Below are 21,813 nucleotides of genomic sequence, written 5' to 3'. Positions count from 1 at the left end.
GCACCCTCTACAATAATGGTCGCAGTTCCCACGGGGCCACCCTCTTTTCACACCCCCTTCAATCTCGCCACCCTCTTATCTCATTGTCTTGCTAATATTTACCGTTCTGTGGATACTTATCCATCGATTGCCACGCTCTATTTGAAGAGAGGGGGTTTCAAGGAAATGTGCCAATGAGAAACTACGTAGCAACTTTTTCTCGAGTGAAATAGTTTGAACGAGGAGATTTCCATTCTCGTGAATGAATCGAAAGACTTTTTACTAAGATTTAATAAACTCGGAACTGAAATTAATCAGCTACGTAATCGGTACATAACAACATTCGGTAATTCCGCGTTGAACTACCACGTTTTAAGTAAAATTGTCGAAGGAACGCGCTCTTTCCATCACAACAACGTCACCTGTCGAACGTCACCTGTCAATTGTCCACGGAAAACCGCGATGCAACAAATATAGAAGAAGAAAATTGAACCCGCGTTTCATCCGTGGTTATTGAACGGTTATATATTGTCAAAAACTCGATGGAAACATCTTCACGCGGGTTTCTCATGTCCAAATTTTAGGTTAACGCACTTTTCGAAATGTCTGCTATGTCATCAAGTATCGTTTTGTGGATTTTCTTTCTTTCTAGAGTCGTAAACTCATTTGGTACACCACTGGTCTTATCAGATCGTTGATCTTTCATATTGGTTGGACTAAAACCTGTCAAATAAAAGTACTGCTTCACTTTACAATGACCAAATTTACGAATTCACTGAAAACTTTCATTATTAATGGCCGCTAAATCAAACTAGATTGTGTACTTTCTAATACAACTACCGCCATCTGTAGATCAGGTCGGGTACTTTTAGGACAATCCCCGTATGGTTATTACGGTTAGATCCTTTCCAAATATCAAAATTCCGGGTGTTTCGAAGGATTAAGACATTTTTAAAAAGGAAATATCGGCCTTGATTGTGATACTAAAATTTGCTAATTTCTTATCCCATAACCCTCGTATAATATATAGGGGATAATTTTCGTACGTAATTTAGTACGCTTGTATAAAATAATTTATCATTAATCGAGTATTTCGCCGATAAATCCTGTCAGAAAAAATAATAACGTCAATTAAAATAATTAGAAACATTATTCATATTATCACTTCGTCCGCCATTAACTTAAAAGTTATACAAGGCGATTTAATTTCACTTTCTCTTTCGAATAATGGACGTGGATGGTTCATAAATTATTATTTATACTCGTTACGATGATACAGATACGCTTTTTACAAAATCTAATAACTAAATTACCAGAGATTGAAGGTTATAATTAAGATTTTATAATGTTAGGTTATGTTTTTTATTTTTGACAACGCAATGTTTCAATCGGTTGAAATAATCAATCAAATTCTCCTACAAAAGACAATTTTTTACCATATAAAGTTGTTTAAAATACTTAAAATTTGACTTTAACCTCAAAATAGGCCTCAATATATACGATAATTTCTTCATCGGCTCGAAATTTATATCCAGGATCATTTTTTTGTGTTCTAAGAACATGAAAAAGCCGCTGGGAGAATACAATTAATACTGAAGCAACTCTAACCTCAATTTGATCACTATTTTCAATGATTTATGACAAGTTGTATTGTCTTTATGAAACGTCATTTTCTTCTTCTTTATTTGATGCCTTAATAGTCGCTGTTCTCTGTCGATTGTGAGCAATAACTTTAAACAAAACTTTCGCAAATCTAAATATTCTTCAACATGTTCATTTAGAATTCTCGTCTCTTGTGATACAAAATACTGGCCTCAGCCCTCCATGCCTGTTGAGCCAATCAATTGTAACTTGTAAATTAATTGACTCGTACATACGTGGCGGCACAGCAATGAAATAAATATATAATTGACGTAAATTATTTTTTGTGTCAAGTTTTTTGATGTTTTTATCATATTTTGGGCGGAAATCGTCCTAATTTTGCCTCATTTAAACTTCTCAATAGTTCTCGAATTTATATACGTATGTTTTAAAGGTTAGAACTCACATTTAATACTAGTAGTACCATCTATATGTCAGCCTACGAACTTTTCAGTCCATCTAAAGAAATACGTCAAATTGAAATAATGAATACTAAATAATTTCCTTGAAAATACGATTGCATATGTTCAAATAGACTAAAAACGATAGCTGCCGAACAACATGGCGTTTGACAGATGACGTAAAAAGCATGGCGGAATTTAATAATTTGATTAAAAAAGAATAATAATTCATAAGCATTGGAAGAAATTACGAAATTCGTGTTGATTTGTAAATCGTAATAAAACAGAAGTAGCTATAACAATAAAACGCGTATAAATGGTTAAATAAAAATATCGTCGGTTAAGGTGCGGTCATCTCTCGGCGTACGCATACATTCATAGCCCGCTGAGTCGAATGTGACAGCTCACCTTACGTCTAGGATCCGCTCCTCTCTGCGGTACCATACATCTCGATGCAACGAGTAGTAACTATCGTAGATACTACGCCCCCGCTGGCGCTGCGGGTTATGTTAAGACGCTGGTAAGTTGCCACAACCTGTTCGTCTTCTCTTTCTATCTCTCTTATCTCTCCACTGTTGCCTATGACGAATATTATCGGTGTACTAATATACAGGGTTATTCTAAATTATATACCCATTTTTATAATTTCGTATTTATTAAAGTACAAATGCTACATGAATAATTTTTATATCAATGAAAAGGGAAAGTTTCAAAGTTTTCTTTTGATGTATTACAAGTATAGGTAGGCGGTGATGGTTGCGGAAACGGCCGCTAGAGTTATCGCGGTAATAGGACGCCATTATCTGTCACTGTCGGTTGTGAGTAAGATGGCGACTGTGCAGCACGTCACGTAACTCACGTCAAGGTCATAGCGCCGAGTTTTTGGGTATAATTTTTATTAAGTAACTTAAAAAAAAAGGAAAAACTATCAATTTGAGAGAAAAGAATCGAACAAAAAGTGTAATCTCATCAAAACAATGTACCAGCTCGGATATCCGTTATTGCAATGGCGAAAAAAATATTTTTTTCCCATAATTTTTGTGTTTTTTTTTTTTTGGTTAGGTACTTCTAGAACTACCCTCGTATAACGGGGAATGTAGTGAGACAGATAGGCTTCAATTTTAAATTTTTGTTTTACTAATTTGTAATTTAGTTGAAAATATATTTTAATTTTGATATTCACCCAAAATCGAAACGATTCAGCAACAAATACATAAAAAATGTCTATGAAATAAGAAATTAAAGTAATTATGTAATTAATTATAGAGCATTCGTTAATTGTAACAATTCTACTTTTGGTATTACGTAAATATCTTTTTGATAAACTGTTTTTGATGATAAATAATTACAACCGTCTTCTTTGACCTTGATTTATTTTCTTGTGGATATTCAAACTATAATCGATGAAAATAAACCGGCAGAGAAACATGGTGATCTAGAAATGGTAAATTAGTGACGGCGAATTAGTTAAAGAGGTCGAAATTGTCGATAGACGATCGAAAAATCTCCGCACGAATCGATGCCAAGGTCCTTTTAGAAATAACGGACATTTAATATCTTAATTGTGGGTGGGACAATGGAACTTTTAACTTTACGTTTTCATTTTGACGGACACGCTTTTTCATAGTTTAAAAATATGTATTATGAGATAAATAAATAGAAAACTTAATTAATTTATAAAATTCAAGGAACTGACAACGTTTCTGGAAACAACAAAGTGTGATTTGTGTTGCCTAATCACTAGTGAAAAAAAGTGACAGCAACAATTTCCTATCGACATACTGAAACTCTTTTGGTATTTCAACTAAACTCTTCAAATACTTCAATTTCCACACAAACATTACAAGCAATATCAAATACATTATCAAAATAACTTACACATAAAAAGTTGTTATTCAATTAAACAACGTAAAATTTAAACCGGAAATACAGCGACTGTCAAACCGTGTCTACTGTTACTTAACCGTATGCATAACTTATAACTTTTCATAATATATTCTTAAGCGTAAATATCTGATATTTTTCAGGCATCACCGTATACGAAAACAAAAATGTAATCTCGTAATAGAAATGAGTACTATACTGGTATTGCCTAGTAGTAACGAAGCTGGAAAGTATGTCTAATGAGTGTAATGACTAATCACGCGGTTTTGTTACCCTCCGGCTACCATAGTAGACGGTACTACTAAATGCTTTTTATATATAATATATTGATAAACATCTTGATTTTGATCGGACTACTAATACATATTTTCTGTAATATATCATAAATGATTTTTTCATACAAATGTTACTAATTACTTTGAAATTTATTATGATTATTTGGAAAATAGAAAATGTAGAATTATACTAACATTTCAGAATATATAAACCTTAATATTTGACGAGTGACATTTGTACATAATTTGACGTAAGTTTCGATTGGAAACTTTTTACTTTATTGGATCGATTATTTAAACAAGAATACTAAAAACGGAATAATATTATAAGAATTATTTATCAAAAAAAAAACTAAAATGAATGAAGTATAAAAAACTTCTACAAACCAAACATTGCTAATAATAACTAAAAGTGTTGAAAAAAATTATCGTAGTAATAAGACGTTGAATTATACATCAAAAATGAACGCTTGCGCCATCTCTTAAATACTAGCCACACTAATAAATCGGTAAAATAGAATTCTCGCAATCGATAAATACATAATGTTTTTAAGTATCTAAGAGATTTACGTTGAAGGTTTCTTTATTAGAGAAATATATTTTTTGAAAAAAATTCTAGTAATAATAATTGATAGCCTTTAATTGGAATGGAAGCGCTGAAAATTAATTAACCCTACAGTGGTTTGATAGAGACATTGTGGTCAGATGTTTAACACAAACTCGGCGTTTTTTTAAAAATTTTTTTTTGATTATCTGAAATTAATCAACCCATGACTAAAATTTGCAGCGTTTATTCTCTTAGTTAAATAGCATTTAATTACTTTTTCACTATTGAGATAGTTCCTAGCAAGGCTTTTCTCAACATAAACATGAATATGTATTTATAAATATATTAATTTAAATCGTCTACGACACAAAATAAATTCTTTTCTCATTTTTTTGTTAAAAATACTATTGAGCTCTTGTAAAGTTTTTCATCAAGTATTTGAGAATATAAATTACGATTTTATAACCGTTATTATGAGAAGAACAAATATAAGTCAATTCAAATTCCGCCGAGTTAATAAATGATAAAAAAATTCGTATTTCTAGGTTATGTTCTTGGCGTCATTATGTGTCATTATTGTTTCATTTACATTTTATAGTTTTCGATCAAAGAATTAATTTTCAACTGATATTCATATTTCTAGGTTATGTTATGACGTCATTACGTATATCCTTATTGTGTTATTTACTTTTTATTTTTAAATAGCTTTTAATTTCCAACTAATTTTGGCTTGAAAAAAAATACTATTGGAAACAAAATGCTACATTTCGAACTTGGAATCTCGAATCTAAAGCATCGATATACGTTATAAAAAATATCAAAGTGAAATTGAGAAATAAAGGACCACGCAGTGACGTCGAAAACATAACCTCCAAATACGAAAATTTCTGGGATGTAGATTCGGGAATATTTAATCATTAGTTTTGATTAGTTTTAAATATGTTCCCATTGTGTTATTATTAAAAATGAATAGTTTTCGTCATCTAAATTTTAATGGAAACTGCTGAACTTTTTTTAAATGGTTATAATAATAAAGGAAAAGGGAACAAATCCCGGCAAATATTTCCTGTCATACGTCAATCAGATGTTCCATGACTCAATATCCAGCTTGACATTTGCAGTAATTAACTGAAAGCAAAAGGAATAATCGTGCTGGATGTAGTGTTACGTCAATAAACTTATGTGTTTATAATTAATAATCTTAATAATTTCTTAACAAAGACTATTTAGAATATAGTGTTCCTATGGTTAGGTAAGCGTTTAAATAATCGTTTACCGATATTAGTTTGCGTTTAAAGTAGTTTGAATAGTGCCCTACCCTGCATTTTCATTATTATAATCCGTTTATGAATAAGACAAAAACCAATAAAACTTTTCAAATACAGTTATGACCATATAATAGATCGTTTCGATCTGTAGATTTATACAATTCCACTCTAAGGAAATTTTGTTATACGTGGTTACCATTTTGTGTATTATTAAAAACAACTGATTTCAAATAATTAAAAATACGTTTTGAAGCGATACATTTTATGATTTATCGTGTTTAGTAGGTAGATACATTTTAAAACAAGATTTTTGGGAAGAAATTTTTTAATTAGATATAAATAGGCATCAAACTTATTTTTATCATATTATTATTATTTTAAGGCAGTTTTAAATATAATAATTCATTTTTTTATATAAAAATGATGGAATATTGATACTATTTTTACATCACATTCCTTAATATATCGTATCAAATTAAAAAAAATAGGTTTTCAATACTTTTAGGTAGTGTTTAATTAAACATGAATAAAGATGATTTTGATCTATTGCATAAGTTCAAAAGGGAACAAATAAACAATGCTGCTATAGATTTTTATCACGGACTTGGAAATAGATCACTTGGGTTTGTAAATAAAAATGTTGGATCTAAGGAGAGTCTTGAACTCTTCGCCGAAGAGGAATTTGTTAGAAAAAAAGATTTTAGCGAAATGGTAAGCGATTATATCAATAATATTTCACGACTTATCGATCCTAATGTTTTTTTAAGCGATGTGAAATGCCAGGTATACCAAAATCCACATTCTTGATGGCGTTTAGTCCCGATGGGACAAAGGTAGCTTCAACTCATGGTAATCATAATATATACATTACAGACTTGAGAAATGGTAGGAATATAAAAACTTTAGTTGGACATCCGAGGACTCCTTGGTGTATAGCATTCCATCCTACTTCAGATCAAATTCTAGCATCCGGATGTCTTGGAGGTCAAGTACGAATATGGGATTTAAGCGTAAGTAAATATTTTTTTTCATACTATTTATAATAAAATGAATTATTTAGGGTGGTAGTGAAGTTTGGACTGCTGTAAATCAATCGGTGATAGCATCATTAGCTTTCCATCCGAATGATAGGGTTTTAGCTATAGCTACTTATAATTGTGTTTATTTCTGGGATTGGAGTCAACCTGAACCTTTCGTAAGCGCTGCAACTTATAACGTAAAAGAGAAGGTAATTTTTTTTCCTCAAATTATCAAACTATTAAAAATAAATTATTATTTTTAAAGGTTCGTTATGTAGCTTTTGACGCTATGGGTCATAAATTAATTACCGGTATAGCTAATAGTCCCATGACTAGATGGGAAAGAGTTAGAGCTCCAGTGCCAGTACCAAGACAGGAATGGTGTGCTAGTCCTTATAGAAGAAGAATAACGCAGAGGTTAGCTAACACCAATCAAAACCAAGTAATATTTTTGATTTTAAATCAAATTTGATTTTTTTTTCAATCGAATTTATATATTATAGCCATCGACGACCGATACTACTGCAAGTTCTAGTAGAGAATCTCAGTTAAGTTTTCCAGAAAGAGAAAGACGGATATCGATGTGTTATAGAACTTTAGTTAGAGAATATGAACAACTCGTACATAGATATTTACAACTTTACAGATCACCAACAATGGTAAAAATTATAATAATCTTTAATTTCCGGTAAATTTTAATATTTATTTCAGATCGATAGAGGAACTGATCCAATGGAACCGGATCATTGGTTCAATAATAGTGGTACTCAAACTACCGAACCTCAACCAAATACAAGTGATACTACACAATCTAGTACCACTAATACCAACGATTCTAATCAAAATCAACCAACTACTAGTGCCGCGGATAGGGTTTTAGAAGAAACGTTACCCAGTAGTTCAAACGTACCACAAAACAACAACACAGATCGTGAGTTATATGTACTAGAAATATGATAGTTTTTCAATTTTTTTAATATAATTTTAGTGGAAAAACCCAGTTGTTCGTCTCAATCGCCCCAAAAATCCGCTCACAATCTACTAACGCCCAGTAGGATATTTTCAGTGATCAAAAAACCAAATACGTTAATTCGAGGTACTCAAACTTCGGAATCTCGTAAACATAAGACTGAAGATTCGGAGCAACCGAAAGAGAAAAGGCTGAAAAAAAATAATGGAGATAAAAGGAAGTCGTCGAAAGGTAGTAAAGATGGTAAAACGAATTCTACACAAACCGAACAGACAGCAACAGTTAGAAAAATAGTTACTATAAGTACAGACAAGAATACAACTAGTGGTTGTGGGGATAACAGTTCGTCTAGTAGCAGTTCTTCAGAATTCAGAATAAGATCTAATAAAGACGAAGGTGAAATAAGATTAAGAATTTTTTTTTGTGTAACTACTTTTTAGTAATTTCAGAACCTGGACCGAGCGGTTTTAGAAGACAAGAGGGTACCGAAACTGAAGAAGAAATTAATATGGAACCCAGTACTTCGAGCAATTCATTACCCAGTACTAGCAGGGAAAGTTCTTCTAGACGAGGGGACAGTTCAAATCAAGCCAACGTCGACGAATTGCTTTCTAGTATTAAAAGGACCGCTGAAGAGGAAGTTAGAAATAGGATATTACCGATAATTAGATCCTTACCAGCAACTGATCGACCAGAATTAATAAGGTAAGGTATGAATTTCTATTTAGAACAGTTATTTAGTGGAAAAAATAATCACTCTCCTGGCTATGTGCTGTGATGATTATTGAATTACATTTTCCTTTGCCGAATGATTGCAAAATGGATTCATATCAAGTATCACACAACCAATTTCGACTTTTTTGCTTCCTCGGTAAGACATGTATGAAATCGATGGAAAAAAAATAGATTTTTTGATCAAATTCTTGTATAAATGCTTGATTAAAATAGTTCTTTAATCTTGGGTAAGAATTGAGAATTTATTTATCAGATTTAGGGAAAAAAATTAACTACTTTCTAGTATAGATGCTAAAGGGCCTTGTCTTTGAAAATTTGAATCGGTTAATACTAGAGAGTTTTTTTCTGATCAAATTTAGTGAAAAATATAACCACTCACCTATCTAGAAACCACGACGATTATTGTAAAACATTTTTTAAGAAAAATTTGACAATGGGGGCCATTTTAATTGATTAGAATTAGGTATTACTTAACCTATTCATTTGTTTCGGTATTTTATTTACTTCCTCAGTGTAATTTTCGAAATAAGTGAAATAAAAATAGATGTTCCAATCATATTTTTGTATAAAAGCCGAAGGGTTTTTTGAAATTGAAATTGTCCCATACTGGAGAATGTTTTTAAATCAAATTTAATGAAAAAACAACCTGTCTATAAGCCACAACGATTATTATATTACATTTTCCAAGAAAAATGTGACTTTGGATGCCATTTTAATCGATTTAAATTTAAAATTGTCCCACTTATTGATAAATTTCGTTATTTTTTTACTTCTTCAGTATGAAACGATTGAAATAATGTGTCAAATTCGAGTAAAAAATAACCTCTCCTCTGACTATAGCCCACGACGATTATTGTATTACATTTCCCAAGAAAAATGTGACTTTGGATGATTTTTTTCAATAGATTCAAATTTGTTTCAGTTTTTTTTAGACAAATAAAAGTATAACTCGATTTTTGTATAAATTTCCAATAAGGGGGTCTCGAATAACCTTAAAAATGTTCATATCAGACAGTAGTGTTGAGACGTTAAGAATAATAAAAGGTTTAGGTCCCTTTTTTTTACCAAAATTTTTGTAAAAAAATTACAGATTATTCGAAAACAGCCGCGAACACGTGAGGATGCGTTTCAAACAGATGTACCCGAACTTTTTGAGAAAAACCAACAGGCGTCATCTGAATCATGTCGATACCACTTCGGACAGTAGTAGTTCCGAAGAAGAAATGAATTCTCATTCCCCGGGGATGCGTCGGAGCTCCAACAACAGGTCTACCATCGACATTCATTTTTTTTTTTAACAAAATTTCTATTCTTTCAATTTTTTTTTCTAGTTCTCAACAACGTGAAACCGGTAACGAAGCCAGTACCAGTAGTTCTCATCCTTGTAGCGCTCTAGCAAGACTGATAGTATTATTGACGGATATAGATGATAACGGAACCGATAGAGAAGCTCAAACTTCCAGAGATAGAGAAAATTCTTCGGAAGGGAACAATCTAAATCAGAACGAACCTACTGATAATTCGGATACCGTGAATACGCCAACACCCCTTACGGAAAATCCCGAACAAAGTATGAGATAAAAATCGATTATACCGGGTGTTATTGTGAATGGGTGTTTAATTTCAGATCAGGGTCCGAGAGTTTTGAGGAATTTTATGGAGGAATGGACGTCGGACGATGTCGATACTTCGGGAAGGGATACATCGTTCCTGCCTCCGGTTACAATTGGTAATACGAGTACTAGAACCACTAATTCCACTATATACACTTCAAATTCGAACGCTGCAGCGGCGTCTGCGACACCGCCGCCTAGAAGGAGGTTTTTTTCGCATAGGATATCGGCTTTTATGCCGACAAGGGTGAATTATATAAGACACAGGAGGATGCCGCATTATTTGTGGAGCAGAAACAGGTTCAGTAAGTGATTCGATATGTTGCCGTGTTTATTCTAATATTTTTTTTAAATTTTCTCTAGTTTTGTTTTATTTTTTTAAATTTTGTTTATCATTTATTTAAAATTTGTTTATCGTTTTTTCAAATTTTGTTTTTCATTTTTTAAAATTTTTATCATTTCTTTAAATTTTGTGTATTTTTTTTAATTTTGTTAATTTTGTTTTTGAAGTTTATCATTTTTTTAAATTTTTAACTTTAATTTTTATCATTTTTTTAAATTTTTTGTATTTTTTTTAAATGTTTATTTTGTTTTTAAAGTTTATCATTTTTTCAAATTTTGTTTTTCATTTTTTTAAATTTTTATCATTTCTTTAAATTTTGTGTATTTTTTTTAATTTTGTTAATTTTGTTTTTGAAGTTTGTTTATCATTTTTTAAATTTTTGTTTTTCATTTTTTTAAATTTTTTTTATTTTTTTCTAAATGTTTATTTTGTTTTTAAAGTTTGCTTATAATTTTTTCAAATTTTGTTTTTCATTTTTATCATTTTTTTTTAATTTTGTGTAAATTTTTATAATTTTTCTTAATTTTTTTAAATTTTTTATATTTTTTTAAATGTTTATTTTGTTTTTAAAGTTTATCATTTTTTAAATTTTTGTTTTTCATTTTTTTTAATTTTTTTCATTTTTTGCTAAATGTTGTTTATTTTGTTTTTAAAGTTTGCTTATAATTTTTTCAAATTTTGTTTTTCATTTTTATCATTTTTTTTAATTTTGTGTAAATTTTTATAATTTTTCTTAATTTTTATCATTTTTTTAAATTTTTTGTATTTTTTTTAAATGTTGTTTATTTTGTTTTTAAAGTTTGCTTATCATTTTTTAAATTTTTGTTTTTCGTTTTTTTTTAATTTTTTTCATTTTTTGCTAAATGTTGTTTATTTTGTTTTTAAAGTTTGCTTATAATTTTTTCAAATTTTGTTTTTCATTTTTATCATTTTTTTTTAATTTTGTGTAAACTTTTATAATTTTTCTTAATTTTTATCATTTTTTTAAATTTTTTGTATTTTTTTTAAATGTTGTTTATTTTGTTTTTAAAGATTGCTTATAATTTTTTCAAATTTTGTTTTTCATTTTTATCATTTTTTTTTAATTTTGTGTAAATTTTTATAATTTTTCTTAATTTTTATCATTTTTTTAAAATTGTGTGTTTTTTTTAAATGTTATTTATTTTGTTTTTAAAATTTGTTTATCATTTTTCAAATTTTATGTATTTTTTTAAAATCATTTTTTTAATTATCCTACTAATATTTTAATTCAATTTTCTATATAATTCTTTTTATTTATTATTATTTTTTTTGTTTTTTTATTCAGTTTTTCTCTTTTTTTCCTTTTTTTACAATATCATTTATTTTGCTTTAATTCTCTTTATTGACCCAGTTTTTCATGGATTCAATTTTTCCCAGTGATTTGAGATTTTTTTAAAAGATTTTTTCAATTTTATTGATTTATTTTGTTTAAATCGATTTAAATTTTTTATAGGTTTTTTTCTTTATTTATTAGTTTTTTATTTACTTTGAATTCTTTTTTATTTCACTTTTTTCATTTAATAATCATTTATCATATTTAAATTAATTTTTTCATCGATTTATTTCGTTTTTTTAATTCAATACCCATTTATTTATCAATTCTCTTTGTTTAAAATCAATTTTTTCATTGTTTTAATACTTTTTTAATTGATTTTTAAATTTTTCCTATTTAATATTCATTTACTTATTATTCGATCGATTTAATCTTATTTTCATTACATTAATCATTTTTTCTTATTAGATACAAGATCATTCAATTCCTCGACATTCGGAGTCGATGAATTGTTCAATTACTCAGAATTGGACAATTCGGAAGACGATCCACCTCCTCCACCACCGCCGCCAGACGCGGATCATCCAGAAATACCGACCAACGCTTGCGCCGCCTCCCTCAGCGAAATCGTAAGAGAATTAGAATCCAGCCTTGAAAATGTCGTCAGAATGGGGGTAAAAACAATAAATTTAATCAAATATATCCTCGTTTATCCAATTGATTTTTAGGTTAGTACCAGACCCGGAGACAATTCCAACATATTAAGTAACTTATCGGAAAGATTAGATAACATCTTAACCCAATCGGATACTCTATTAAGAAACATCACCAATACCATGGACGTACTTAATTCCACTACGATACCGGGTCGATACGGTCCATCAGAGGTAAATGTAAATATACACGACGTCCCAACAAAATAACATGAAAAATATTCCATTTACAGACTAATTCGACGCCCAATTGGGATTATTTCGATTCGAATTTCTACATAAGGGATCACAGATCCGATAATCTATCGCCGGATTCGAATAACGCTGATAGCGTTAACCTTTTAGATATATTTAGTCCGAGACCGAATTTTAACGCCGTCGCTTCGGATCATACTTATCCGAGAAATCCGGAAGACGCTCACCATTCGTCCCAGATGGGGGGAGAATCGGGACCGCCTTTGAGGGTTACCATTCATCTTACCATTATGCATATACAGCGACAAGCTCGCTTGTTGAGGCAACAGGTTAGGTGGATTTCAATAAAAATAAATGATCATTATATTAATTGACGATAAAAATTTTCTTTTTTATTATAAGATCGAAGATATAGAACGTATCGACCGCGCCATGTTAGAAGTGGAACAACTCCAATTGATCCGGCGATTGATCGTCGGCTTGATATTGCATTTCAGAAATTTGGAAGAATCGTCGAATACGGAAAACAACCAAAGTAGTACCGGTACCGGTTTATCGGGCGTACGTGAAATGATGGCCGGTACCAGGATAAGCGATAACGGTCCTCGAGAAACGAATACAGAAGAATCGTCGAACATGTCGAATTGGAGATTCAGAGACGTCGGCGGTAGCGGAGATCATCCCGGTAACGATTTATCGAATCGTCAACGATCCGAACCGGGAACTTCGGGAACCGAAACGCCGCATAATAGACCGCCGACGAGAAATAGCGGTAGAAAAACTTATCCCCCATCGAGGATGTGTCGTTTGGCTAGACAATTTCGTAGACCGTCTGTATTACGATTTTTTCTTCGTCCTTATTCGAACAGACAGAATAGACAGAATCGGAATGCTTCTTCAAGACCGACTCCTAGTACTTCTTCTTCTTCTTCTAGTTCATCGAATAATCAAGATTCTTCGGGAAATCGTTACGATTTACCCAGTTTTCCGGTTATTAATTCCAATACGATGGACATTATGACGAGGAGATTGGAAAGATTTTTAACCGAAGAAGTAGCTTCGTTTACTACCTTCGGACAACCTAGACCGAGTAACCGACCCATGGCTACCATAGATTTGGGCGAACACATTTTATCGTTGAGATTACACGCCTGCGTACTCAGAATGGATAGAATATTAGGTAAGAACAAAAAAAAACTAACCCCAATTCAGTTGGAGATTTTTTCAAATTATTCAAATCACATTCCTTTTACTTTTCATACACCTATTTATTTATAACCCATTTAGATACTTTTGGAGCGCCCTGTAAACGTTTTAGCTTATTAAATACACCGTTACAAAAATTAATTTTTAGGTTATGTATTTATCAAATCATCTAAATTTCATCTCGATCCTCCTGTATACGTTTCCGATTATTATATCGAATTATATGATTTCTACCTACGTTCTTCGTAACAAAAAACAATTACTTCCCCGGCTAGCGCCTCGACGAATGTTGAATTACATCTCATCTAAAAAGAGTGACGTTCATCGGTATCAATATCCCTAATAGTTAGCGATTGTCAGGAGAATATTGTAACCGTTGACTAGTTTCGACGTTATTACGTCTCATCAGAGCGGTACAACAACCTCTCATTCGGAGTCGAGACTCCCAACCGAAGACAATGTCAGAATGCGCTGATATTCGGTTAGTGTAGTTAATTTTTAGGTTATAAAATTTTCCAAATTATCTTTTATCTATCTATTATTATACATTTTGGAGGTTAATTTTTAGGTTATAAATTATTCGAGTTTGTAATTATTATTTATTTTGAATAAAAAGTTATTTTAATTTATTTATTTATTCACCTTTTAGTTTATTTATTTCGAATAAAAGGTGATGTAATATCATTTATTTATTTATTTATTCATCTTTTAGTTTAAATATGTTAAATAAATTATGATTTGGCTTTATTTAATCATCTTTTAATTTATATTTTTCGAATGAAGTGTGATTTAATACCATTTAATCCTTTATTCATCTTTTAGTGTATTTATTTTAAATAAATTATGATTTAACTTTATTTATTCATCTTTTAGTTTATTTATTTTAAATAAATTATGATTTAACTTTATTTATTAATCTTTTAATTTATTTATTTTGAATAAAATGTGTGTTTTGACATTCATTTATTTGTTGTATTGAATATTTATTTGAATGAATGTTGTTAGCTCGAGGAAACGCATCAGGACGGGGGGTCGGTTCTATAGGTCCCCTTCAAGTGGATCCCACGGCGGCGGTAACGCGCGACGGTCTGTCCAGATACAACGCCAGATATACTTTGAGTCTAATTATTGATAGTATGAGTCGACACGCCGAAGACATCGGATATTCTCCAATACCTCAAGAGTTAGTACAAATATTTATTCATTTTCTTGAATAAAATAAATTTATATATATTTATCAGAAAAAATATATTGGGGGGGGGGGTTAAAATTTGAGAAATATTGATCGAAAACCATAATTTATTTTAAAAATTTATATAAATATTTAATCATTTTTTTAATATTTATTCAAACATTATTTTGAATAATATTTATTTACCGACAAGCAAATAAATCCACCAAATAAGGGAAAATGGACAAATATTGAATCGAAAACTCACCTTCAACTTGAAAATTTGTATAAATATTTATTTGATTTATCAATTTTTTGAATAAAATTTATTTATTTTACGAGAAAAACTAATGTAAACACTTAATAAGGTAAAATAAACAAAAATGAAATAAAAGTCATTAAATCCTTTCCTTCTATTATATTTATTTAATAATTTATTCACTAGAAAAAAATTTTTGAAACCAATTAGGCGAGATAAAATGAGGAAAAAAAATAATTTTTTTCAATATTTAGTTCACAGATACCGGGTATATTGGCAATGTCCCACCTTCTATCAGAATTAATGTTATTAGTTGTCGTCGATTCGATACCGCCACCTACAGGATTAAATTTGGTCCACGAAAGGGTACACGCCACCGCCAGATTAGACAGATTGTGTTCTCAAATGTTACAAACAAGGTAGAGAAAAAAAAAGTCATCGTTACATACATTTTTATATAATTTTATTTATTTTAAGGCAATATACTTACTCCCAACAATTAACCAGAAATCTTAGGTTAATGAAAATGACAATGAGACACGCGCAGATCGCCCTAAGCCAAACTTATCACGCCAGAAGGAACAGTCTGATGCCAAGACACGGTACCGATAGAAGAATGCTACTGGGATCTATAAATAGGTAAATGTCTTCATTATAATGGTTCCGGGAATTGATATCTTGGTCCAAGGTTGGTTTCCATTACAAAACAATCAAAATTGTCACGTGCCAAGCTTGATACTGGACTCGACACCATAGAAAAACGGTTGCTTCAATCCGTTTAGGTAGTAGACTTCCAATAACAACCATAACAGCTTCAATGAAGCCCTAAAAGGTGTTCCATACTTGAACCGGAATGCAAAATAGTTTCGCTTAACTCTAGACTAGGATTTTTTGACAAAAACTCATTTTTTATGTCTGCTGGTAGGACAATCTCTATTATAATGTAACGCAGATGATTCCAGAACGACCAGAGGAGGTTTCTGTGGAGGACACACCAAAATAATGAAAATTTTCTCGTTTGGAGAACATGCCAAGTTGAATTATTTACTGTAATGGATTGATACTGGACTCGGCACCATAGAAAACCAGTAATTCCAATCTGTTTAGGCAATAGAGGTCCTATAAAAGCCATAACTATACTCTAGAAGGTTTTCATACTTGTACTGGAATGCAAAAAAGTTTCGCTTGGTCCCCTTAACTCATTTTTGATGTCTTGCTAATAGGACGAAGAAGGAAACATCTAGTATAAGACTAGATAAGGCATTTATAACCTCTTACTAATTACTTTTTCCGTTTAACCTCAAAATATAACTTCCCATTGGTCTTGTAACCGGACAAGGTCATCTAAGACACCGTTCGGAATATCGCTGGTGGTTAAAACAGGAATAAATTTCAAATCACTTCATCAGTGAGTGCCCAAACATATTAGAAAGCCACACAGTTTGTCCGATGACTTTGCGCCAAGGTTTCTGATTGGTTTATCTTCGGCATTGGTCTTCGGTAGTTTTAAATGAGTTACGAACGGTCTATGTGTGTAATATTTTAATTTTTTTATTGATTCAGGGGCTTGAGAACGATCAGGAGACACCGTTTAACCGAAAATGTTTCAAATCAAGATTCCACTACGAATAATACCGAATGGTTATCTTCTATATCAAATCTTATAGCACAAATATCGACAAGAACTAACGAAGGTATTCGAAATAAACCAAAAAAAAATAAAAAAATTTCGTTGAAAATACCATTAATTTTACAGAAGAAACATCGACGGATAATCCTCAACCGTCAACGTCTAGATCTTTTCAAAATCCAATAAACGACGCTTCCAGTAATAACGATAACAGCGACGACGACGACGAAGACGCCGATATATATAATACGGGAGGAAGTAATTTGTATAGAACCAACAATATCAACCTTTCACCGGCTTTGGAACAAACTGTTTCCGCTAATGTATCCGTATCACCACCGGTAACTTCGTATTCGAGGTAAATAAATCCAAATAACGATATATTTGTTCGAAATTACAGATGGAAAATCCTCTATATCGGCAAATCGAGATCTAACCTGACCTAATCTAACCTAACCCAATTGAAACCAATGCAAATTCAACCTAATCGAAGCTAATGTAAACCTAACCTAATTGACACTTGAAGTGAAACTGATCGAAGCTAGACTTAACCTAATCTAATCGAATCTAGCATCCACGTAACTGGAATACACCAAACCTAATCGAAATGAACCAAACTCCATTGGAGCTATACTAAACGTAACTCAATTGAAACTAAAATAAACTAAACCTAACTTCATTAAAGCTGAACTAAACCTAATCTATTTGATACTAAAATGAACCTAACCTAAATCAAGCTAAAGTAAACCTAACCTAATCAAAACTAGTATCAATATAACCTAATTGAAGCAAAAGTAAACTCAACCTAATTGGAATAAACCTAACCTAATCGAGTCTAAAGTAAATCTAATCTAATCGAAGCTGGAGTAAATCCAACTCAATTGAGACTAAAGTGAATCTGATCCTATGTATGCTGAGCTACATCAAAAGACAGTTTTCAATCCGAACATAAATAAAAGTTGAATAAATAAAATCTTGAAAAACAATTTTTGTATCGTTTTATCTCCTTCGACCAACCCCTTATCTTTTAAAAATATCCCCCACCCTTCAATATGTCAACTGATTCAATTATCAGTAAAACCGGAAGTACTAATTCTAGGACCGCGATAAACGGATTCTACTACTTCGACAACGCTAAACTAACGTGTTTTTTTTCTATTAATGTTATGTTTCTGATAAATGCGGTAGTATAGTCGAATTTCATTGTAGTTTTGTTTTATTTTAGACCTTGGAACGTACCTTTGGTAGCCGTTAACGATGTACCGGTATCGGAACCGTCGTCGACGTTCGCTCAACGTCTCATCAATCAACGTGCCCGTTTCGCCGAACGCGTATCCGAATTGCGTTCGAATCCTCAAATGGGTCTGTTCAGACCGAGATTCCTTCATCCGCTTTACGCGAGCGTTAATCCATTCGACGCCGATTTGGACGATCCGCAAAGGGAACAGATCTACGATAGCGATATGGTTACAACGGTTACGCCGAATCACAGGCTACAAGCGTGGAATGTATCCGATTGGAGCGTACCGAATATAGGCAGTCGTAAGTTTACTCCATATTTTGACGTTAACTTCTTCTTATTTACTATCGACTTCTTCTTTTACCACCGAGTGCTACCTTGCGTAACGAATCTAAAGTTCCTTTAGACTATTCGGTGGCTGTATAATCGTATAGAAAAAGGTATAATTACGGGGAAAAGAAGAAGAAATTAACCGAATTTGTTACGGTGTCGTGAAATATTTTTATTTTCTTGTTACAGCTACAAGAAATTTGGTAGTAGGCGAATGTAAAATTCATAACGACGCCAGCGTCGATATAGCCAAAGACGGAACGATTTTAGTGACCCTATTACCTTCAGGTGGATATTTAAATGTTACAAATCGATTAGGTAAATAAATAGAATCGAATTCAACGATTTTTTTTTTTGATGTTTTTCGATTTTCGTTTACAGGTGTTTATAGTTTGAAATGGGAAACGCTCGGTCAATGTCTTTATACCACCAGTTTCGAACAGAACGCCGTTTCGGTATCGCTCTCTCCTCTCAGTCGCCATCTGGTGGTCGGTTTGGCGTCGAGGATCGTACCAAACGACCGTTGGATAATGGCCAGAATATTTAAGATCCATCAAAAAGACGAACCGGGCGATAGATTACCGGTTATTAGGGAATTAGAACAGAATAGAGATAGTAGAATAAATTGTATAAGATGGTTACCGATATCCGGACAGGGATTGATTTACGCCACTAATACCGGTCAATTGGTAGTTTTGACTTGAATATATCGATTCAGTGATTAATTGACAAGAGGAAATTGGTTTTAAAACTGTCTGAAATCGTTTATAGATTATATTATTATAGATTTTTTGATAACGGTTGCTTCAGCAGATGATCTAGACAGATCTAAAGCCGTTTACGTAGTATCCTTATCGCCACGTCTAACCGCAGATTGCGATAACGACAAAATTGACGGGATGTGATATATTTTGTTAATAATTGTATGGAAGGGTATATTGTATTATTAGTAACCTAACAAACGACATTAGGGCATTGACATATATCTTTGTTAATAATGGCAACCAGATTTTTTGAAATTTTTTATTCGCCGCCCGGCTATTACTAACAAAGTTATATGTAAATGCCCTAATGTTGCTTGTTCGGTTATCAATAATACAATATGCCCTATAATGTAATTATTAACAAAATATATCACACCCCGTATATATATTTCGATATTGCCGTTATCGCCTTACAAAACAAGTACGTTACACCCCGTCGATGTTGCCGTTATCGCCTTACGAAACACCTTTTCGCATTTTTTTATCACACCCTTTCAATTTTGTCGTTTTCGCAATCTGCGGTAAGACGTGGCAATAAGGATAATTGAAATTGATAGTAATTATTGGAAGATGCAAATAATTATTTAAATTTAATTAAATGCGTTTAGTAAATTGAAAAAACATGAGCAATTTAATCAAGTATTTGACTAATTAAGTCATTTTTTATAATTTTTTTTCTTAATATTGTATCAAAAAGTTATATACGATACCAAACAGTTTTAAAACTTCAAAATTTTCAATTACGATATGAATTTCAGTCTAATACACTTTCGAAACGAGTAAAATGCCAAATAATTCAATTAGAATGTATTTGGAAGGTATCGGGGGAGAGTATTTTATCACTTTTTTTCGAATTATTTCATCTAAATTTGAAATTGATCAAAATTTTCGTTAATATAATTTTTTTTGTACTTATCAACCATGGAAGCGTACCTGAATAAAAATCAATTAATTCCTAAATTTTTCCACCAATATTTATTTGATGTCCCTCGTAGTAGCTTATCAAAAAAAATGCTCCACCTTTATTATTATTTATTGTAAGTACGTTATAAAAAAAATATAACACTCTGTATAAGGTGATATAAGTATCTAGTGATTTGATTGGATACGGTAAAACTATGTATTTTCATTTTTTTTTTATTCAAATTCCATCGATTATTTTAACGAAATTATGAGACGCCCTTTATAACATAATGAGATTTCAATTTTTTCTATTGTATATCAAATGAAGTGAGTCAAAATTTTGCGTTAAACTTAAATTTTCATTAACGGAAGTACTAATTTCACCGTATCAATTCAAAATTAATTTAATTTTTTTTTTATATGATATTATTGACTGTTTTCAAACTTTTTCACAGATTTTCCAATAGCGAATTTAGTTTTTGTTATAGTGAACAAATTATGAAAATATTTGAGGAAAATCTGTGAAAGGGGGGCTTTGATGCAATATTTTTAGTACTTTTTTTCCTTTGAACTGAATCTTGTGTGCTTGTGAAGTATGTAATTTTTCAAAAGAATTGTTATAGTGCATATTTGTATATATATATTCAATAAATATTTAAGTTAGAAGTGTGTTTTATTGAAATCAACCATTTGTGTATTTAGTAACTGTTCCTTTTAATTAAAAGTTCCCAGCTTTAACTTCACAATAACCAAATAGTACAATTAACTGTTCCTTCTAATTGAAAGTTCCCACCTCTATCTTTACAATAATCAAAGTACAAGTAGCTGTACCTTCTAATTGGAAGTTCCCACCTCAAAGTTACCGTTTTATTTTTTTTTAAATCAAAATCAAAGTATTTTAAAAATTCATTCTATTTGTGTAATTAGTCACTGTTCCTTGTTTATAAAAGTTCGCAGCTCTAATTTCACTTTATACCAAATAAATTAACATTAAAAAGTAACAACAAAATGGTACAAGTTACTGTTCCTTATAGATGAAAGTTCCCAGCTCTAGTTTTAGAAACATAACAACATGTTACAAGTAACTGTTCCTTCTAATTGCCGTTTCAATGTTTGATGTTTGAAGCGTATAAATTGGTAGCTAATGAAACAAGCTAATGGTTTGTAGAAATTATTTTTCAAAAAATTATTCGTCATATTAATATTGCTTTGACTTTTTTAAAAATAATAGTATCATCTTGACAATACTACTTATGCGATAAGTAACTGTTCTTTGTAAGTAAAAATTCCCAGCTCTAATTTTATTCTACAACATATGTATTAACTAAAATGTAAAACATAACTAAATAATTTGTACTGATAGGAACATTTCATCATGCAACTTATATTAATTACACTTTTTAAAATAAGAGTAATGAAAATTCCATTTGTAT

General features: G+C 31.1%; 1 protein-coding gene across 2 annotated transcripts; it reads left to right on the top strand.

Annotated features, from left to right (window-relative positions):
* The first annotated feature begins 5,832 nt into the window (after positions 1-5,832).
* LOC130904036 (uncharacterized) lies at positions 5,833-21,046 on the top strand. Of its 2 annotated transcripts, none has more exons than XM_057816538.1 (24): positions 5,833-5,979; positions 6,501-6,706; positions 6,763-7,005; positions 7,056-7,223; positions 7,280-7,456; positions 7,518-7,673; positions 7,726-7,945; positions 8,003-8,380; positions 8,425-8,689; positions 9,810-9,986; positions 10,051-10,289; positions 10,347-10,637; positions 12,438-12,643; positions 12,698-12,856; positions 12,916-13,206; positions 13,280-14,057; positions 15,089-15,266; positions 15,768-15,932; positions 15,991-16,152; positions 17,077-17,207; positions 17,270-17,501; positions 18,369-18,685; positions 18,903-19,031; positions 19,095-21,046. In XM_057816538.1, exons 2-24 carry the CDS (start codon positions 6,518-6,520, stop codon positions 19,415-19,417), a joined length of 5,574 nt encoding a protein of 1,857 aa, XP_057672521.1. In that variant the 5' UTR covers positions 5,833-5,979; positions 6,501-6,517; the 3' UTR covers positions 19,418-21,046. The 2 variants fall into 2 exon arrangements, with proteins under 2 accessions (XP_057672521.1, XP_057672522.1); XM_057816539.1 differs by having other exon boundaries at positions 5,843-5,979; positions 8,434-8,689.
* The last annotated feature ends 767 nt before the right edge of the window (positions 21,047-21,813 follow it).

This window comes from Diorhabda carinulata, chromosome 2 (genome assembly GCF_026250575.1).
Source record: "Diorhabda carinulata isolate Delta chromosome 2, icDioCari1.1, whole genome shotgun sequence".
NCBI lineage: Eukaryota > Metazoa > Arthropoda > Insecta > Coleoptera > Chrysomelidae > Diorhabda > Diorhabda carinulata.
The sequence above is the reverse complement of the archived record's forward strand: the minus strand, read 5'-3'. Positions and strand labels throughout refer to the sequence as shown.

Bases quoted from the DNA above. Each gene is read 5' to 3' on its own strand.
- LOC130904036 (XM_057816538.1), top strand. From the start codon at position 6,518: ATGAATAAAGATGATTTTGATCTATTGCATAAGTTCAAAAGGGAACAA. The intron at 7,946-8,002 runs GTGAGTTATATG...ATATAATTTTAG, and splicing joins ACAAAACAACAACACAGATC to TGGAAAAACCCAGTTGTTCG. The intron at 12,857-12,915 runs GTAAATGTAAAT...TTCCATTTACAG, and splicing joins GTCGATACGGTCCATCAGAG to ACTAATTCGACGCCCAATTG.